General features: G+C 43.9%; 1 protein-coding gene and 1 long non-coding RNA gene across 2 annotated transcripts; one reads left to right on the top strand and one right to left on the bottom strand.

Annotated features, from left to right (window-relative positions):
• Nucleotides 1-5,469: 5,469 nt before the first annotated feature.
• On the bottom strand, nucleotides 5,470-17,354 carry klf11a (KLF transcription factor 11a). Its single transcript, XM_021600136.3, has 4 exons — nucleotides 17,136-17,354; nucleotides 14,917-15,168; nucleotides 6,572-7,535; nucleotides 5,470-6,431 (listed from the first exon to the last, which is right to left on the bottom strand). Exons 2-4 carry the CDS (start codon nucleotides 15,157-15,159, stop codon nucleotides 6,145-6,147), a joined length of 1,494 nt encoding a protein of 497 aa, XP_021455811.3. The 5' UTR covers nucleotides 15,160-15,168; nucleotides 17,136-17,354; the 3' UTR covers nucleotides 5,470-6,144.
• On the top strand, nucleotides 12,028-13,230 carry LOC149984094 (uncharacterized). The gene is made up of 2 exons (XR_016495357.1): nucleotides 12,028-12,123; nucleotides 12,660-13,230. It is a non-coding gene; the product is annotated as an uncharacterized LOC149984094 (long non-coding RNA).
• Nucleotides 17,355-17,471: the final 117 nt, after the last annotated feature.

Raw genomic sequence — 17,471 nt, 5'->3', positions numbered from 1 at the left:
TGAAGAGCACTTTTTGCCAGTCCTGTCTGGTCCAACGACGGTGGGTTTGTGCCCATAGGCGACGTTGTTGCCAGTGATGTTTGGTGAAGACCTGCCTTACAACAGGCCTACAAGCCCTCAGTCCAGCCTCTCTCGGCCTATTGCGGACAGTCTGAGCACTGATAGAGGGATTGTGCGTTCCTGGTGTAACTCGGGCAGTTGTTATTGTCGTCCTGTACCTGTCCCGCAGGTGTGATGTTCGGATGTACCGATCCTGTGCAGGTGTTGTTACACATGGTCTGCCACTGTGAGGATGATCAGCTGTCCGTCCTGTCTCCCTATAGCGCTGACTTAGGTGTCTCACAGTATGGACATTGCAATTTATTGCCCTGGCCACATCTGCAGTCCTCATGCCTCCTTGCAGCATGCCTAAGGTACGTTCACGCAGATCAGCAGGGACCCTGGGCATCTTTCTTTTGGTGTTTTTCAGAGTCAGTAGAAAGGCATACAGGCATTATTTCTAACAAAATGGTGCTGTTGAACAGAATTTGTTTTTTCCCCGGGTGTGTATGTGTTTACCTCATAGAAAAAACAAAGACTGAAATGATTATGCAAACGCATTCTCAGCCGCTATATAACCTCGGTTATCCCCCTTTGTGAATGAAAGGTCAAACTAACGTCAATCTTCTCCGTGTAACAGATAGGATTATGGGACAGTTCAGAGTACAACGCATTTCTCATCCCTGGATTGAGGTACGTTTTCCGAGACATACAGTGAGCTCCAAAAGTATAGGGATAGTGAAATGTTTTGTTGTTTTGGCAATGTACTCCAGGCCTTTGGATTTGAAAGGATACAATGACTATGAGGTTAAAGTGCAGACTATAAACGTTCATTTGAGGGTATTTCAATCCACATCAATATCGGGTGAACCGTTTAGAAATTATAGCCCATTTTGTACAGGACCGAGTTTGGGAAACCCTGTTTTAGGGGACCAAAAGTGTTGGGACAAATTCACTATTGTACAGTATTTTGTCACAAATTCCTAGCATCAATGATTACATCAAGCTTGTGACTCTACAAACTGGATGCATTTGCTGTTTGTTTTGTGTTTCAGAATATTTTGTGCACAATGGAAATGAATGGTAAATAATGTATTGTGCCATTTTGGAGTCAGGTTTATTGTAAATAAGAATAGAATGTTTCTAAACAGTATTACATGTGGATGCTACCATGATTACGGATAGTGCTGAATGAGTCGTCGCTGGCCTATTAGCTGCCACTGATTGTCTTTCCTCCCCCTCCTTGTATGTTTATTGTTTGCACCTGTTAGTGAGTCATTAGTTGGGCTTTATTAGACAGGCCCGCCTGTTTCTTTGTGCGGGATTAATTATTGTGACCTTCGGTTATGTAGTAGAGGAACGTGGTTGGTCCTGGCCGTGTATTCTGCTGTACTATTTTCGTCCCCCGTGTTTGGGGCATTTGGTTTTGAGCACCCAGTGTTGCGTTAGTGCATAGAGCACAGTATTGCACTCTGTTTCCTGCGCCTGACTCCACACCCACGACACCCGGAGCGTTACAGTGATTAACAGGGGAGGTTACCCCCCCCCCCCCCAAAAAAAACGCTATGATATTTATCTATAACTTTTTCACTGATCATTATTCACGATCCATTCAGGACTATCTGTAATGATTGTGGAGTTCACATTAATGTAGAACAAGTTGAGGAGAAGTATTTAGAAACATCTTATTTACAATTTATGGGGGGTAGGGTAAATGTCTGTTGGGGGGGACAAGATCTAATCAATGTGTATTGGTCACATACATGTGAATAGCAGATGTTATTGTGGGTGTAGCAACATTATTGTACTTCTAGCTTTGACAGTGCATTAATATTTAACAAGTAATATCAAAAAAATTACACAACATATACCCAATACACGCAAATCTAAGTAGGAATGAATTAGGAATATATAAACTCAGCAAAAAAAGAAACGTCCCTTTTTCAGGACCCTGTCTTTCAAAGATCATTCCTAAAAATCCAGATAATTTTACAGATCTTCATTGTAAAGGCTTTACACACGGTTTCCCATGCTTGTTTAATGGAGCACAAACAAACAATTAATGAACATGGAACTGTTAAGACACTAACAGCTTCCAGGAGGTAGGCAATTGAGGTCACAGTTGTGAAAACTCAGGACACTAAAGAGGCCTTTCTACTGACTCTGAAAAACACCAAAAGAAAGATGCCCAGGGTCTGTGCTCATCTGTGTGAACGTACCTTATGCATGCTGCAAGGAGGCATGAGGACTGCAGATGTGGCCAGGGCAATAAATTGCAATGTCTGTACTGTGAGACGCCTAAGACAGGGAGACAGGACGCAGTGGCAGACCACGTGTAACAACACCTGCACAGGATCGGTATATCAAAACATCACACCTGCAGGACAGGTACAGGATGGCAACAACTGCCCGAGTTACACCAGGATCGCACAATCCCTCCATCAGTGCTCAGTCTGTCCGCAATAGGCTGAGAGAGGCTGGACTGAGGGCTTGTAGGCCTGTTGTAAGGCAGGTCCTCACCAGACATCACCGACAACAACGTCGCCTATGAGCACAAACCCACCATCTCTGGACCAGACAGGACTGGCAAAAAGTGCTCTTCACCGACGAGTCGTGGTTTTGTTTCACCAGGGGTGGTGGTCGGATTCGCGTTTATCTTCGAAGGAATGAGCGTTACACTGAGGCCTGTACTCTGGAGCGGGATCGATTTGGAGGTGGAGGGTCCGTCATGGTCTGGGGCTGAGTGTCACAGTATCATCGGACTGAGATTGTTGTCATTGCAGGCAATCTCAACGCAGTGCGTTACAGGGAAGATTTCCTCCCTCATGTGATATCCTCCCTCATGTGGTACCCTTCCTGCAGGCTCATCCTGACATGACCCTCCAGCATGACAATGCCACCAGCTATACTGCCCGTTCTGTGCGTGATTTCCTGCAAGCCAGGAATGTCAGTGTTCTGCCATGGCCAGCGAAGAGCCCGGATCTCAAACACGCCTTGGACCTGTTTGATCGGAGGGTGAGGGCTAGGGCCATTCCCCCCAGAAATGTCCGGGAACTTGCAGGTGCCTTGGTGGAAGAGTGGAGTAACATCTCACAGCAAGAACTGGCAAATCTGGTTCAGTCCATGAGGAGATGCATTGCAGTACTTAATGCAGCTGGTGTCCACACCAGATACTGACTCTTACTTTTGATTTTGAACACCCCTTTGTTAAGGGACACATTATTCAATTTCTGTTGGTCACATGTCTGTGGAACTTGTTCAGTTTATGTCTCAGTTGATGAATCTTGTTATGATCATAGAAATATTTACACATGTTAAGTTTGCTAAAAATAAACGCAGTTGACAGTGAGAGGAAGTTTCGTTTTTTGGTGAGTTTATATGTGGAGGAGCGATGTCAGAGCGGAACGGACTAAGATACAGTAGAATAGTATAGAAAAACAGTATATACACATGAGATGAGTAATGCTAGATATGTCAACATTAAGTGACTAAGAGACTGTAGAATAGTATAGAATACAGTATATACATATGAGATGAGTAATGCCAGATATGTAAACATTAAGTGACTAAGAGACTGTAGAATAGTATAGAATACAGTATATACATATGAGATGAGTAATGCCAGATATGTAAACATTATTAAAGTAACTAGTGTTCCATTCCTTAAAGTGGCCAGTGATTCCTAGTCTATGCCTATAGGCAGCAGCCTCTAATGTGCTGGTGATGGCTGTTTAACACTCTGATGGCCTTGAGATAGAAGCTGTTTTTCATTCTCTCGGTCCCAGCTTTGATGCACCTGTTACTGACCTTCGCCTTCTGGATGATAGCCGGGTGAACAGGCAGTGGCTAGGGTGGTTGTTCTTGATGATTTTTTGGGCCTTACTGTGACATCGGGTGCTGTAGGTGTCCTGGAGGGCGAATAGTTTGCCCCCAGTAATACGTTGGGCAGACCGCACCACCCTCTGGAGAGCCTTGCGGTTGCGGAAGGTTGCAGTTGCCGTACCAGGCGGTTAGACAGCCTGACAGGATGCTTTCAATTGTGCATCTGTAAAAAAAATGTGAGGGTTTTAGGTGACAAGTTAAACTTCTTTACCCTCCTGAGGTTGAAGAGACTCTGTTGCGCCTTCTTCACCATACTGTGTATGGGTGGTCCATTTCAGATTGTCAGTGATGTGTACACCAAGGAACTTGAATCTTTCCACCTTCTCCCCTGTGGTCCCGTCAGTGTAGATAAGGGAGGTGCACCCTCTGCTGTTTCTTGAAGTCGACGATCATCTCCTTTGTTTTGTTGACGTTGAGTGAGAGGTTATTTTCCAGGCACCACACTCCCAGAGCCCTCACCTCCTCCCTGTAGGCTGTCTCGTCATCATTGGTAATCAAGCCTACTACTGTTGTCGTTTGCAAACTTGATGATTGAGTTGGAGATGTGCTTGGCCCCGCCGTCATGGGTGAACAGGGAGTACAGGACACCAGGTGTCGCAAGATAGCTGACTAGTCTAGTGGTGACTTTTCAGCAGCCTGATGGTCTGGGAGTAGAAGATATTGGCCAGTCTGTTAGTTTTTGCCATGAGGCCATGACTGCCCGTGTCTGAGTGATGGAAGCGGGGAGGCTGCCTTCCTGCGACACCTGATGTTGTAGGTGTCCTGGAGGGCAGGCAGTGTGCACCCAATTGTGTGTTTGGATGAGCGTACCACCCTCTGTAGCGCCTTGCAGTCAGTGGCGGAGGAGTTGCCGTATCAGGCTGTGATGCTGCCCAACAGTATGCTCTAGATGGTGCTCCTGTAGAACACAGAGTCCTCCGGGACAAGCTGAATTTCTTCACCCTCATGCGTTTGAAGAGTTGCTGTGGTGCCTTTTTCACCATGGTGTCCGTGTGGTTTGAAAATTTCAACTCCTCTGAGATGTGTACGCCAAGGAACTTGACGTTTTTGAGCGTCTCCACCGTGGCCCGGTTGATGAGGATGCCCAACCTGGTGTGTCGTGTGTCCATAAAGTTAAGAACTGGAAACCTGACACGGCTTTACTTTATTCACACACGTTGTGAAGTATTTATTTCCACTGAGTGGTGCTGTTGGCCTATATTTTAGTGGGAGCGCTTACAGGGACCTTTCAATATTTTGCTTATGTGAATGTCGGTCAGTAAGGCAAATGGGCGGGTACTGTGTTAGCCAGTTAAAATCCTCTGATCATATTCCAGCTGAATGGACATTTTCCAATTGGTCACGCCCCCTTAGCACTCTAAAATACTGCAATGTGATTTGAGGAATGTTGTTACTGAGTGGTGGGATGAGACTGGTATTCGAAATCAAAGGGGATCGAGTGCAATTGTGTAACAGAATACGTAATATTGTCCCCAACACCGCTGAGAATGAGAAATAGCAAGATTGGGTGTTTCATCATCATGTTATTGAGAAAATATAGAGACCAAGTTTACTAGTGTATTTTATTTTGTATTTTATTATGGGAAAAAACAATGGGACTCATAATAATTACAATTGGCTACATTGAAAGCTAGTAAAACTACACATTGGGACATGGCATATTTATAGAATTCATTCATAAATGGATTACTCATATTAGTATGGTGAGGCTTTATAAAGTATTTATTAAGTAATAATATACTGTATCTGTAATTCAAAAAAACAATCAAGCTATCAAAAACAGCACTTTTTAAGACAAATGTTTATTAAATAATATGCAAAGCAAGAAAGTAGGTAGTATCACAGTGAGGTATAATGTCCACTGACACATTTTAAAATATCAATAACATATATTCAATAAATGCAGATTGGAATACACGTAACATTCATATACAGATATTAATATATACATATTTATAATCACAGAGACAAATAGTAACAGAAAAGCACAATGCAAAGGCTTTGGCAAAAAGAGTGCATACATTTTGCTAAACATTACATACTGTATACATATTACAGATCGAAAGTACAAAACAAGCATAATAAAAAAATCCAGTGCAAGGTCAGTTTGTCTCCGTCCATGAATGAGTAGCAGCCTATAGTTTTTGTTTAATTTAAACCCCTGGTCTTGTGTGGTTGGTGGTGGTATATTGTCCTGAGATGACCGTACGGCCTGAGACCCAGCTAATTAGGGGAAGGGACCAGCACACTGAGAGAAAGGCTGGAGTTGCTCGACGGACCCTTAGATGCCGCCATCTTGTTGACTTCAGTCGGCCACGTAGCGGTCCTCTTGGTGGTCATGTGTCGGCGAGCATGCTTGGTCAAGTGGTCGCTACGCATGAAGCGCCGATCGCACATGTTACACACAAACTTCTTCTCGCCGGTGTGTGTTCGCCGGTGGCGGGAGAGCTCGTCGGAGCGGGCAAACTTCTTGTCGCAGCCCTCCCAGTGGCAGCTGAATGGTTTCTCACCTGGACGGCATGGGACAAATGGAAACTATATCAGTAGAAGATAACTCCACTACCTATTCAACATGACCATTAATCAAATTGCCATTGGTTAGAATATCCAGTGAATTGTCTAACAAGTGTGGTGGGGAGGTAGTACCTACCAGTGTGAGTTCTGAGATGGGCCTTGAGGTGGGAACTTTTGAAGTAGGTCTTCTTACAGCCCAGGAAGTTACAGACGTAGTTCCGTCTGCGGGAGAAGTCAGCTTGTGTGGCATTACTACTCTGCCCTGAGGGCATGTAAACTGGAGCTGGGGCCAGGGGCAGGAGCTTGGTGTTCCCGAGGGTCATGACAGTCTGTTGGCATGATGAGGCCTGGGAAACAGGGGACTGGGGAACCACAAACATCACCGTCCCGCGAGTCACTGAGGAGCCCACCAGCTGCAGCGGCTGGGGGAAGGAGGATGGTGACTGGGCTAGTATTGGCTTGGGCCCCCCCTGTGTCTGCATCTGCACCGGACCCCGATGGACAAACGCAGAGATCATCCCTGTCCGCCCATTGATTGGAAACACCTGGCAGAGGACCTGGGAGCTTTGGATGGGGAGTGAGGACCGGGAGGTGGCTGTGGCTTGGGATGGGGAACTTTCAGTGGGAGGAGTGGAGGGGCCTGTGCTGCTGTCAGGTGAGGATGGACTAACGTCCTTCTCTACCTTAACACACGGACCAGTGCTGCAGCTTTGTGGTTCAGTCTGCATGGGAATGGTCTCGGCCAAAGAGGCTGCTGTAGGGTTTCTGTTGGAGGAGGTGTGTTGTATCCCTATGAGGGACTGAGGTGGAATGTTGATACTGTGCTGTGAGAGGGCCCTGTCAGCAGTGTGACGGATAACGCTGGTCACCATGGCTCTGCTGGCTAGCTCTTGAGCTCCAGAGCTCTCTAAGAGGGGGGCCGTGCCAAGTTGTTGGCCCAGGAGAGGGGCATTCCTGTGGGGCAGACCTGCACGGAGTCTTGGCCGGGTTAAGACTGGTCTGGGGCCTGAGCTGGAGCTGGCCAATGAGGTGGTGGTGGTGAGGACAGCTGTGGAGGTGGAGGTCTCGGCAAAGATGGGGCTCTGAGGAGGGGTCATGCACTGGAAAAGAGAAAGATGAATTAAAGCAGGAATCGCAGGTCGTCCGTGACCCTATGCTGCCCCACTTCTGGTGTAGTGTTTTCTCTTTGAACGTAAACAAGGGGGTTGAGCCCTGGGCTGGCCTTCTAGGCTAGGTGTGTCTTTGTGCTAATACCGCCTACTCGAATGACCCTGCTGCCCCGGAGCCAGTGTTGCCAACTTAGTAACTTTGTCGTTACATTTCACAACTTTTACTAGGAAAGGTTTCTTGCGAAAATTTCAGCTACTTTTCAGGCTGCCTTTGGAGTGTTTTGACACAGAGGGTTTCTACGGTTTTGATAGCATTTAGCGTGAGTGGGAGAAACTGTCTGTGCAACAGAAGTCACATCAATGGTGCATACACAGACAGAGAAGCACAAGGGGAGGGGGTGTGCGGCTGGAGAGGGGGTGAAACGCTACGTCAGGGACTGCAGCTGTGCCGCATGAAGGCAAATTGGTGCTGGGATGTCATCGCAGCAACGTGATCTAGCGACTTCTAGCTTAATCAAGGAGCCAATAGTGGATCTCACTGAAAAATAGTTGGTATTTTTTGTTATGCTTTGTGATTCAATAGTTATTTTGTTGGTAATCGACCAAAATAGTTAGCTATGTTTGCCTATTGAGCACACCGCCTGCCTATATACAGCATAGATTCCTACCTAGTGTGAACTACCCACCAGAAAGACTGAATACCCAGCGTGGTCAGACAAGTTAACAATGGCTCATCTGCATGACACATTGGTAGACTATGGGCCATAAAGTCATAGGATGGTCACATTAGCATTACACATGTTAAACTGGTTACAGCGCAACATCACATCCTTCGGAAAGTATTCAGATCCCTTGACATTTTGTTAGGTTACAGCCTAAATATTTGTTTCCCCTCATCAATCTACACACAATAACCCATAATGACACAGCAAAAACAGGTTTAGAACGTTTTGCTAATTTATTAAAAATAAAAAACTTCAATATTACATTTATATAAGTATTCAGACTCTTTACTCAGTACATTGTCAGCGATTACAGCCTTGAGTATTCTTGGATATGCTGCTACAAGCTTGGCACACTTGTATTGGAGAGTTTTTCCCATTCTTCTCTGCAGATCCTCTCAAGCTCTGTCAGGTTGCTGCACAGCTATTTTCAGGTCTCTCCAGGGATGTTCGATCGGGTTCAAGTCCAGGCTCTGGCTGGGCCACTCAAGGACATTCAGAGACTTGTCCCGAAGCCACTCCTGCATTGTCTTGGCTGTGTGCTTAGGGTTGTTGTCCTGTTGGAAGATGAACCTTCGCCCCAGTCTGAGGTCCTGAGCGCTCTGGAGCAGGTTTTCATCCAGGATCTCTCTGTACTTTGTTCCGTTCATCTTTCCCTCGATCGTGACTAATTTCACAGTCCCTGCCGCTGAAAAACATCCCCACAGCATGATGCTGACACCACCATGCTTAACCGTAGGGATGGTGCCAAGTTTCCTCCAGATGTGACGCTTGGCATTTAGGCCAAAAAGTTCCATCTTGGTTTCATCAGACCAGAGAATCATGGTCTGAGTCCTTTAGGTGCCTTTTGGCAAACTCCAAGTGGGTTGTCATGTGCCTTTTATTGAGGAGTGGCTTCCATCTGGACACTACCATGAAGGCCTGATTGGTGGAGTGCTGCAGAGATGGCTGTCCTTCTGGAAGGTTCTCCCATCTCCACAGAGGAGCTCTATCAGAGTGACTATCGGGTTCTTGGTCACGTCCCTGACCAAGCAAGGCCCTTCTCCCCTGATTGCTCAGTTTGGCCAAGGGGCAAGCTCTAGGAAGAGTCTTGGTGGTTCCAAACTTCTTCCATTTAAGAATGTGTTCTTGGATCCTTCAAGGCTGCAGACATTTTTTGGTACTCTTCCCCAGATCTGTGCCTCGACACAATTGTGAAAAAAGTCAAAAGGGTCTGAATACTTCCAGAATGCACTGCATGTAAAATATACTGTTGTGACTGGCTTATTTGGTGGTAATGCCCTCCCCATTTAGCTGTAGTAAACAAAGTAGATGTCAATGGCCGACTAATTCGGGCCGATTTTAAGTTTTCATAACAATTTTTTTTTTTTTACACCTTTATTTAACTAGGCAAGTCAGTTAAGAAAACATTCTTATTTTCAATGACGGCCGAGGAACGGTGGGTTAACTGCCTTGTTCAGGGGCAGAACGACAGATTTTTACCTTGTCAGCTCGGGGATTAGTTTGTGCAACCTTCTGGTTAACGCTCTAACCACCTGCCTTACATTGCACTCCAAGAGGAGCCTGCGTGGCAGGCTGACTACCTGTTACGCGAGGGCAGTAAGAAGCCAAGGTAAGTTGCTAGCTAGCATTAAACTTATCGTATAAAAAACTATTAATCTTAACACAATCACTAGTTAACTACACATGGTTGATGATATTACTAGTTTATCTAGCGTGTCTGCGTTGCATATAATCGATGCGGTGCCTGTTAATTTCTCATCAAATCACAGCCTACTTCGCCAAACGGGTGATTGATTTTAACAAGCGCATTCGCGAAAAAAGCACTGTCGTTGCACCAATGTGTACCTAACCATAAACATCAATGTCATTCTTAAAATCAATATACAAGTATATATTTTTAAACCTGCATATTTAGTTAATATTGCCCGCTAATATGAATTTCTTATAACTTGGGAAATTGTGTCACTTCTCTTGCGTTCCGTGCAAGCAGTATATGCAGCAGTTTGGGCCGCCTGGCTCGTTGCGAACTGTGTGATGTCCATTTATTCCTAACAAAGACCGTAATTAATTTGCCAGAATTGTACATGCCATCCGTTAGAACGGTTCCCTACTTCACTGAAAGAATAAACGTTCTGTTTTCGAAATGATAGTTTCCAGATTCTACCATATTAATGACCAAAGGCTCGTATTTCTGTGTATTAATTATGTTATAATTAAGTCTATGATTTGATATTTGATAGAGCAGTCTGACTGAGGGATGGTAGGCAGCAGCAGGCTCGTAAGCATTCATTCAAACAGCACTTTCGTGGGTTTGCTAGCAGCTCTTCGCTGTGCTTCAAGCATTGATCTGTTTATGACTTCAAGCCTATCAACTCTCGAGATTAGGCTGGTGTAAGTGATGTGAAATGGCTAGCTAGTTAGCGGGGTGCGTGCTAATAGCGTTTCAAACGCCACTCGATCTGAGACTTGGAGTAGTTGTTCCACTTGCTCTGCAAGGGCTGCGGCTTTTGTGGAGCGATGGGTAACGATGCTTCGAGGGTGGCTGTTGTGTTCCCGGTTCGAGCCCAGGTAGGAGCGAGGAGAGGGACGGAAGCTATACTGTTGCACTGGCAATACTAAAGTGCCTGTAAGAACATCCAACAGTCAAAGGTATATGAAATACAAATCGTATAGAGAAATAGTCCTATAATTCCTATAAGAACTACAACCTAAAACTTCTTACCTGGGAATATTGAAGACTCATGTTAAAAGGAACCACCAGCTTCGAAAACAAAACGTTTATTCTTTCAGTGAAATACGGAACCGTTCCGTATTTTATCTAACGGATGGCATCCCTAAATCTAAATATTGCTGTTACATTGCACAACCTTCAATGTTATGTTATAATTACGTAAAATTCTGGCAAATTAGTTCGCAATGAGCCAGGCGGCCCAAACTGTTGCATATACCCTGACTCTGCGTGCAATGAACGCAAGAGAAGTGACACAATTTCACCTGGTTAATATTGCCTGCTAACCTGGATTTCTTTTAGCTAAATATGCAGGTTTAAAAAGATATACTTCTGTGTATTGATTTTAAGAAAGGCATTGGTGTTTATGGTTAGGTACACGTTGGAGCAACGACAGTCCTTTTTTGCAAATGCGCACCGTATCGATTATATGCAACGCAGGACACGCTAGATAATCTAGTAATATCATCAAATATGTGTAGTTAACTAGTGATTATGATTGATTGATTGTTTTTTATAAGATAAGTTTAATGCTAGCTAGCAACTTACCTTGGCTTCTTTCTGCATTCGCGTAACAGGCAGGCTCCTCGTGAGGCAGGTGGTTAGTGTTGGAATAGTTAACCGTAAATTTGCAAGATTGAATCCCTGAGCTGACAAGGTACAAATCTGTCGTTCTGCCCCTGAACAAGGCAGTTTTAACCCAACGTTCCTAGGCCGTCATTGAAAATAAGAATGTGTTCTTAACTGACTTGCCTCGTTAAATAAAGTTGTAAAAAATGTATTTGTTAAAAATTTCAACAAATCTAAACAAAAATCGGCGTCCAAAAATACTGATTTCCGATTGTTATGGAAACTTGAAATCGGCCCTAATTAATTGGCCATTCCGATTAATTGGTCGACCTCTAGTACGTTCTCACTAATGTACTCATATTTTATCAATATTATGTTATTGTTCTGGACCTGTTAGTTGTTTAGCACCCCCTAGTGGCAGTTTAAGTGCAGCAGGGTAGAATTAAACTGTTTGTGTCATGTGACAGGAAGCAGTTTCTGAAGTGAAGCAATGTTTGACAGAGTAGTTATAATCCTTCAACATCCTTCTATATAAGCTTTGTAATACACCATGTCTGTAAGTACATTTGTTTATTAACACAAGATAAATGTTTATCACATATCATTTTCATGCTTCTGTAATAGATTGAAAATTGAGTTAACGGTTAGCTACTTTGCATTAGCTTCAGTGCTATTTCTCCCCAGGGACATCTAGCTGAGTAATATCAAGCATACAGTTGCATTCCAGTAACTTTATTTCATATTTGACTCTAGATTGAGTACTCTTATTCCTTATATTTAGTGCAGTTATTGTGGAATACATTCTGTACTCTATACTACTGTAACTGAAAACATACTTTACTGTTTGTTGCAGTTTCACACTGTGATTCAAGTAAACTTCCAAAACGGCACCCTGTTTCTTACTGAGTTATTTAAATGAGTGTTTAGCTAACTGGATAGCTGGGTAAGGGCTATTTAGCAAGTCCAGTATAGTTATCAAATCAAAATCCCTTTTTATTTTGGCATATGCAGGATGTTCAGCATATGACGTATTGTACTATGAAATAACAATTTGTTTAATGTTTTCCCACAATGTCAACCTATAATGCACAGGATAGCTTGGACTTGTTGGATGGAGGAAACATAGTCAGCCATAGATGTGAATATCCTAACCCTTCAGCTACACTACATGCGTCGCCATCAGCAGTGTCCATGTGACGTTCTACCTGCTACACCAGAACCCAACCAAATCAACATTTCAATTCAAGATAGAAATAAGGATTTGTGTCAGCCATTGAGAATTGACCCTCTGTAGCAGAGCAGTACGGATGCATTGTGGTTATACCGGCTCTGATGACCTTCTAGTAGGAGATGAAACGTGGAAACCAGGAACAGCACATAACAGTTTGTGGCCTGGAGGTGAGGGACCTGGCAACAGAGTTGTTATTCCAAGCTGCTGTGTGTGGAAAGTACTGGCCTCCCATGATCCGCTTCAGCAAATTTGAGGCTTTATTCCTGGTAGCTGGTAGCTAGCTGTACATGTCCTGCCTTGTGTGTGTGTGTGTTTCATTTAAGTTCTACAAGTGTTCAGTTGTCATTGTAATTGTCCCATTTCTTTTTAGAAATCAGTCACATTTTTGTTTTTAATTGTGAATTCAAATGTAAATGTGGATTTTTACATTACAGATTTGTGGTCATTTTATCATGCAGTAAAGTAGTCCCAAGTTATCCATGGTTCTGTTACACTGACAGTGTTGATGGTGATTGGAAAGAAAAAGTCATATCACTCAAATAAATTGAAATCCTTATTTGCGCAAGTGTCAATGGTCTTTCCAAACCAAAAATGTCAGAATACAGAAAATGTTAGCTAGCTAGCTAAGTATGTGTTAGCTAGCTTGAACACTGAACACACTACGGTTAGCAGCTAATGTAGCTAGCAGGCTAAAAATGCAACTAACAGTTACAGTGCATTCAGTGTATTCAGACCCCTTGACTTTATCCACATTTTGTTAAAGCATTTGTTACAAACAAGATTCTCTGGTCTGATGAAACCAAGATTGAACTCTTTGGCCTAAATGCCGAGTGTCACGTCTGGAGGAAACCTGGCACCATCCCTACGGTGAAGCATGGTGGTGGCAGCGTCATACTGTGGGGATGTTTTTCAGCGGCAAGGACTGGGAGACTAGTCAGGATCGAGGGATGAACGGAGCAAAGTTGAGAGAGATCCTTGATGAAAACCTGCTCCAGAGCACTCAGGACCTCAGACTGGGGCGAAGGTTCACCTTCAGACAGGACAACGACCCTAAGCACACAGCCAAGACCACGCAGGAGTGGCTTCGGGACAAGTCTCTGAATGTTCTTGAGTGGCCCAGCCAGAGCCCGGACTTGAACCCGATCGAACATCCCTGGAGACCTGAAAATAGCGCTGCAGCAACCTGACAGAACTTGAGAGGATCTGCAGGGAAGAATGGGAGAAACTGCCCAAATAAAGGTGTGCCAAGCTTATAGCGTCGTACCCAAGAAGACTCCCGAGGCTGTCATCGCTGCCAAAGGTGCTTCAACAAAGTACTGTGTGAAAGGTCTGAATACTTATGTAAATGTGATATTAATTAATTTTATTTTTTGCTTTATCTTTATGTGGTATTGTGTGTAGATTAATGAGGAAAAAAACGATTTAATACATTTTTAGAATAAGGCTGTAATGTAACAAATGTGGAAAAAGTCAAGGGGTCTGAATACTTTCCGAATGCACTGTACATAACGTTACCAGTGCATGAGAGCGGTGGCCATGTTGGCGTCACTCTTTCACCTTTCAAAATTAACTCCAATGTTAATCCGGTTTCTGGATTGGTCATGAACAGTCGTTTTCTTGCTTCTTTTTCTCTTTTGGGGTCATTGATTCCGATCCAAGAACAGAGAATGATACCTGTTGACTATGTCTGCTCTGTTTGTGTCTGGCAGCTGTAATGTTAGATTGCAAGTGAATCTCACTTCCTCTCCAGCTCCGGGGCAGCGGGATTAGCCAGACACACCTAGCCCAGAAGGCCAGCCCAAAACGGCTCAGGGCTCAATCCCCTTGTTTTCGTTCCATTTGAACCCACTACACAAGAAGTGGGGCGGCATAAGGTTGCCCACCACCTGCGGATCCCTGCTTTAAACATTTTAACTCTCAAATGTGACACAAACCCATTCAATTCTCTATTGCAAAAAAGCTGATTGTAGTTTTGAATAAAATGGCAGCCGCTGGTTAGTCCCAACCACTCATTTTTCTATACTCAGGCTACTAGACTAACTACGTTAGCATAGAAAAGTGATATTTTACAGTAGAAATTCAAAACCACTGAGGCCTACATAATGGGATTCAACTCACCAGTGATGAGAGTGCGATCAGATCCTTGGGGGACTCCATGCTCTCAGGGTGCAGGAGGAGAGAGTCGCAGGAGTCAGAGGTAGGTGTCAGGGGGCGTGGCTTGTGGTTTGGTGACCTTTGACCCCAGGAGCTCATGCTGACGAGCGCCTCGGCGGCCTCCAGGTCGTGGTACTCAAAGGTGCTGCAGCAGGACTGCTCACTGTCGTACCTGTTCCTCTCCATCATCATCACCCTGATGTCCATTAGATCAGCCTGATGGGAGGCCACAGGGAAAATGCACCGCCAATCACCATCTGTGTCCCAAAATGGAACCCTTTTCCCTATATAGTGCACTACCTTTGACCAGAGCTCTATGGGCCATTAGATCAGTGTGTGAGTGTGGGAGAGAATGAGTCCATAACGAGGATGCACCATTAATCAGACCAGAAATCAGTTTAGGGAATACTAACATGCACTCTAGTCTATTTATTCCCCCACCCCCCAAATAAAGAAAATTATGTGCAAAAACTTAAATTGAGACTGGCCCAGTGGAATGAAGATGGACCAGCCCATCTGGTATTTGCCCAAACTGCCCATTCTTATTGCTGCTCTTACATTTTTTATTTTTTTTTGCCTATCTATTTTTTTAGTTTACTCTTATTTTTCTAAACTGCATTGTTGGTTAAGGGCTTGTAAGTACGCATTTCACTGTTGTATTCGGTGCATGTGACAAATACAATTTGATTTGATCACAATTACAGCTCAATAGCTTCTGATGGCTGCAGACTCTTTTCAACACTGACATCTATCTCACTAAATATATCTAGAGTCCTACTACTGCAATGGTTCCCTCAGATGGTTTTAGCTCAAGTTATGAACCATATTAAGCCTCAAAATGGTGGAAAACACATAGACAGTAGTCAATGAACAAGGGTTGGGTATTCTTCTAGATGTGCATGTAGCTATGTAGTGCAGTTTGTTGTCATCCGCTGAATGCTCAGCTGCACGTAGTCAGGCTGCTAGCTGCTTTAGAGGAATGGCGAGAGAGAGGGGCCCCACTGCAACGCTAAGCTAACAGCAGCCATTTGAGCGGGTGGATGGCAGGTGGGTGCATCCAATCCTCCCAGTTCCTAGTAGCTCACATAACATTGGACATCACCAAAAATAGACATGTGAGTAATGTGCTACATCAACAACAAAAACCCAGAATAGTCGATTTGATTAACATGCAAGAACTGTGGAGGGGGTGTGGGCCGCATCAGGAAGTATTGGGTTGAATTGAGAACCCCCGCCTCTTATTGAACTGCTTGAGGACACTCTCCAGCAATAACAACCAGCCACCTGTTTTATTGACACACATGGAAGCAGCTCATAATCCAATTCCAATCTTCATGCTTTTATCAATTAGCTAATCTATGAATCAATCGTCAATTTATGTCCAAAATGTTCAACCAAGCAGACTGATACATGGCACATACATACATACAGCAAACACAGTAGTCTAGTTGAGCCCCGCTAAAATGCAAAATGAGATGTACAGTTCCATTTGGCTTTTAGGGGCCACAATTAAAATGTAACACGATATCAATTAAAATTTTATTCGTCACATACACAGTTTACAGCAGGTATAATAAATATCATGTGCAACGAAATGCTTATGCGCTAGCTCCTGCAACAATGCAGTACATTAATCAGTAATAACAATAAAAGTCCAAAACAAAACAAGTAATGGAGTAGGTGGTATGCATATTAATAATGGACTGTATTTACAAATATAAAATGGGCAGTGACTTGGTCACGCAGTAGAATAAATAGTATATAATAGAACAGCAGCGTCGTGTGTGTGTGGGTGAGAGAGAGAGTTCTGAGCGCATGTGTGTGTTTGTGTAACAATGTGTGTGTGTAACAGTTTAAAATAACGTATTGAAGAAAAGTATTATTACAATGTAACAATGCAGTGATATAGGGCGGATATAATGTAGCAATGTGTGATCACACAGTTGATACACTGTCCGTTGCGCGGGGATACACTAGTTTCATTCTGACTTCAAATAAACCAGACTGCCTGGGTTAAAAGAACATCACGTTCAACTTGGGCGGCTTGCTTCAATGCATTCAATTCAAGTTATATAATGCTGTAATGTGTGTGTGTGTGTGTGTGTGTTTGTCTGTGTGTAACTTATCGATGGTCTTGAAATACCTGAAGATTTAAAATTTTAAGTAAAAATCAATCAACTTACCCGACAAGATTGCTATGAATTCGGGGGTGATGTGAAAGTCACCATATGGAAAGTATGAGTAAAACAATAATAGTAGAGACAGTAGCAATTTAACCACTCAACGAGCCCTGAGCACACAAGTATTCCCGCTGCCAGTTGTTGAGACTGGCCTTAGCTGAGTGAATCAAAAGGGGAGACGAAAAAAACAGAAACAAAATTCAGAGCAGACTGGCGGGTGGTAACATGTTACCAATCAAAAACAAAGGTGTAGCGGACGTCGTCCAATCAGATCGCAAGCAGCGCGTGATCAGGACGTGTCTGCGTCGCGATTGGAGCAAAGAGGGTGCGTGGCTGTTG

The sequence above is a fragment of the Oncorhynchus mykiss genome, chromosome 4 (assembly GCF_057628025.1).
Source record: "Oncorhynchus mykiss isolate SJ-2025 chromosome 4, ASM5762802v1, whole genome shotgun sequence".
Classification (NCBI taxonomy): domain Eukaryota; kingdom Metazoa; phylum Chordata; class Actinopteri; order Salmoniformes; family Salmonidae; genus Oncorhynchus; species Oncorhynchus mykiss.
Note: the sequence above shows the minus strand (reverse complement) of the source record. Positions and strands in the feature narration are given on the sequence as shown.

Coding starts and splice junctions, on each gene's coding strand:
- klf11a (XM_021600136.3), bottom strand. CDS start 15,159: ATGGACATCAGGGTGATGATGATGGAGAGGAACAGGTACGACAGTGAG. Junction 7,536..14,916: donor TGATCGCACTCTCATCACTG/GTGAGTTGAATC, acceptor TCTCTTTTCCAG/TGCATGACCCCTCCTCAGAG. Junction 6,432..6,571: donor CCATCTCAGAACTCACACTG/GTAGGTACTACC, acceptor CATGCCGTCCAG/GTGAGAAACCATTCAGCTGC.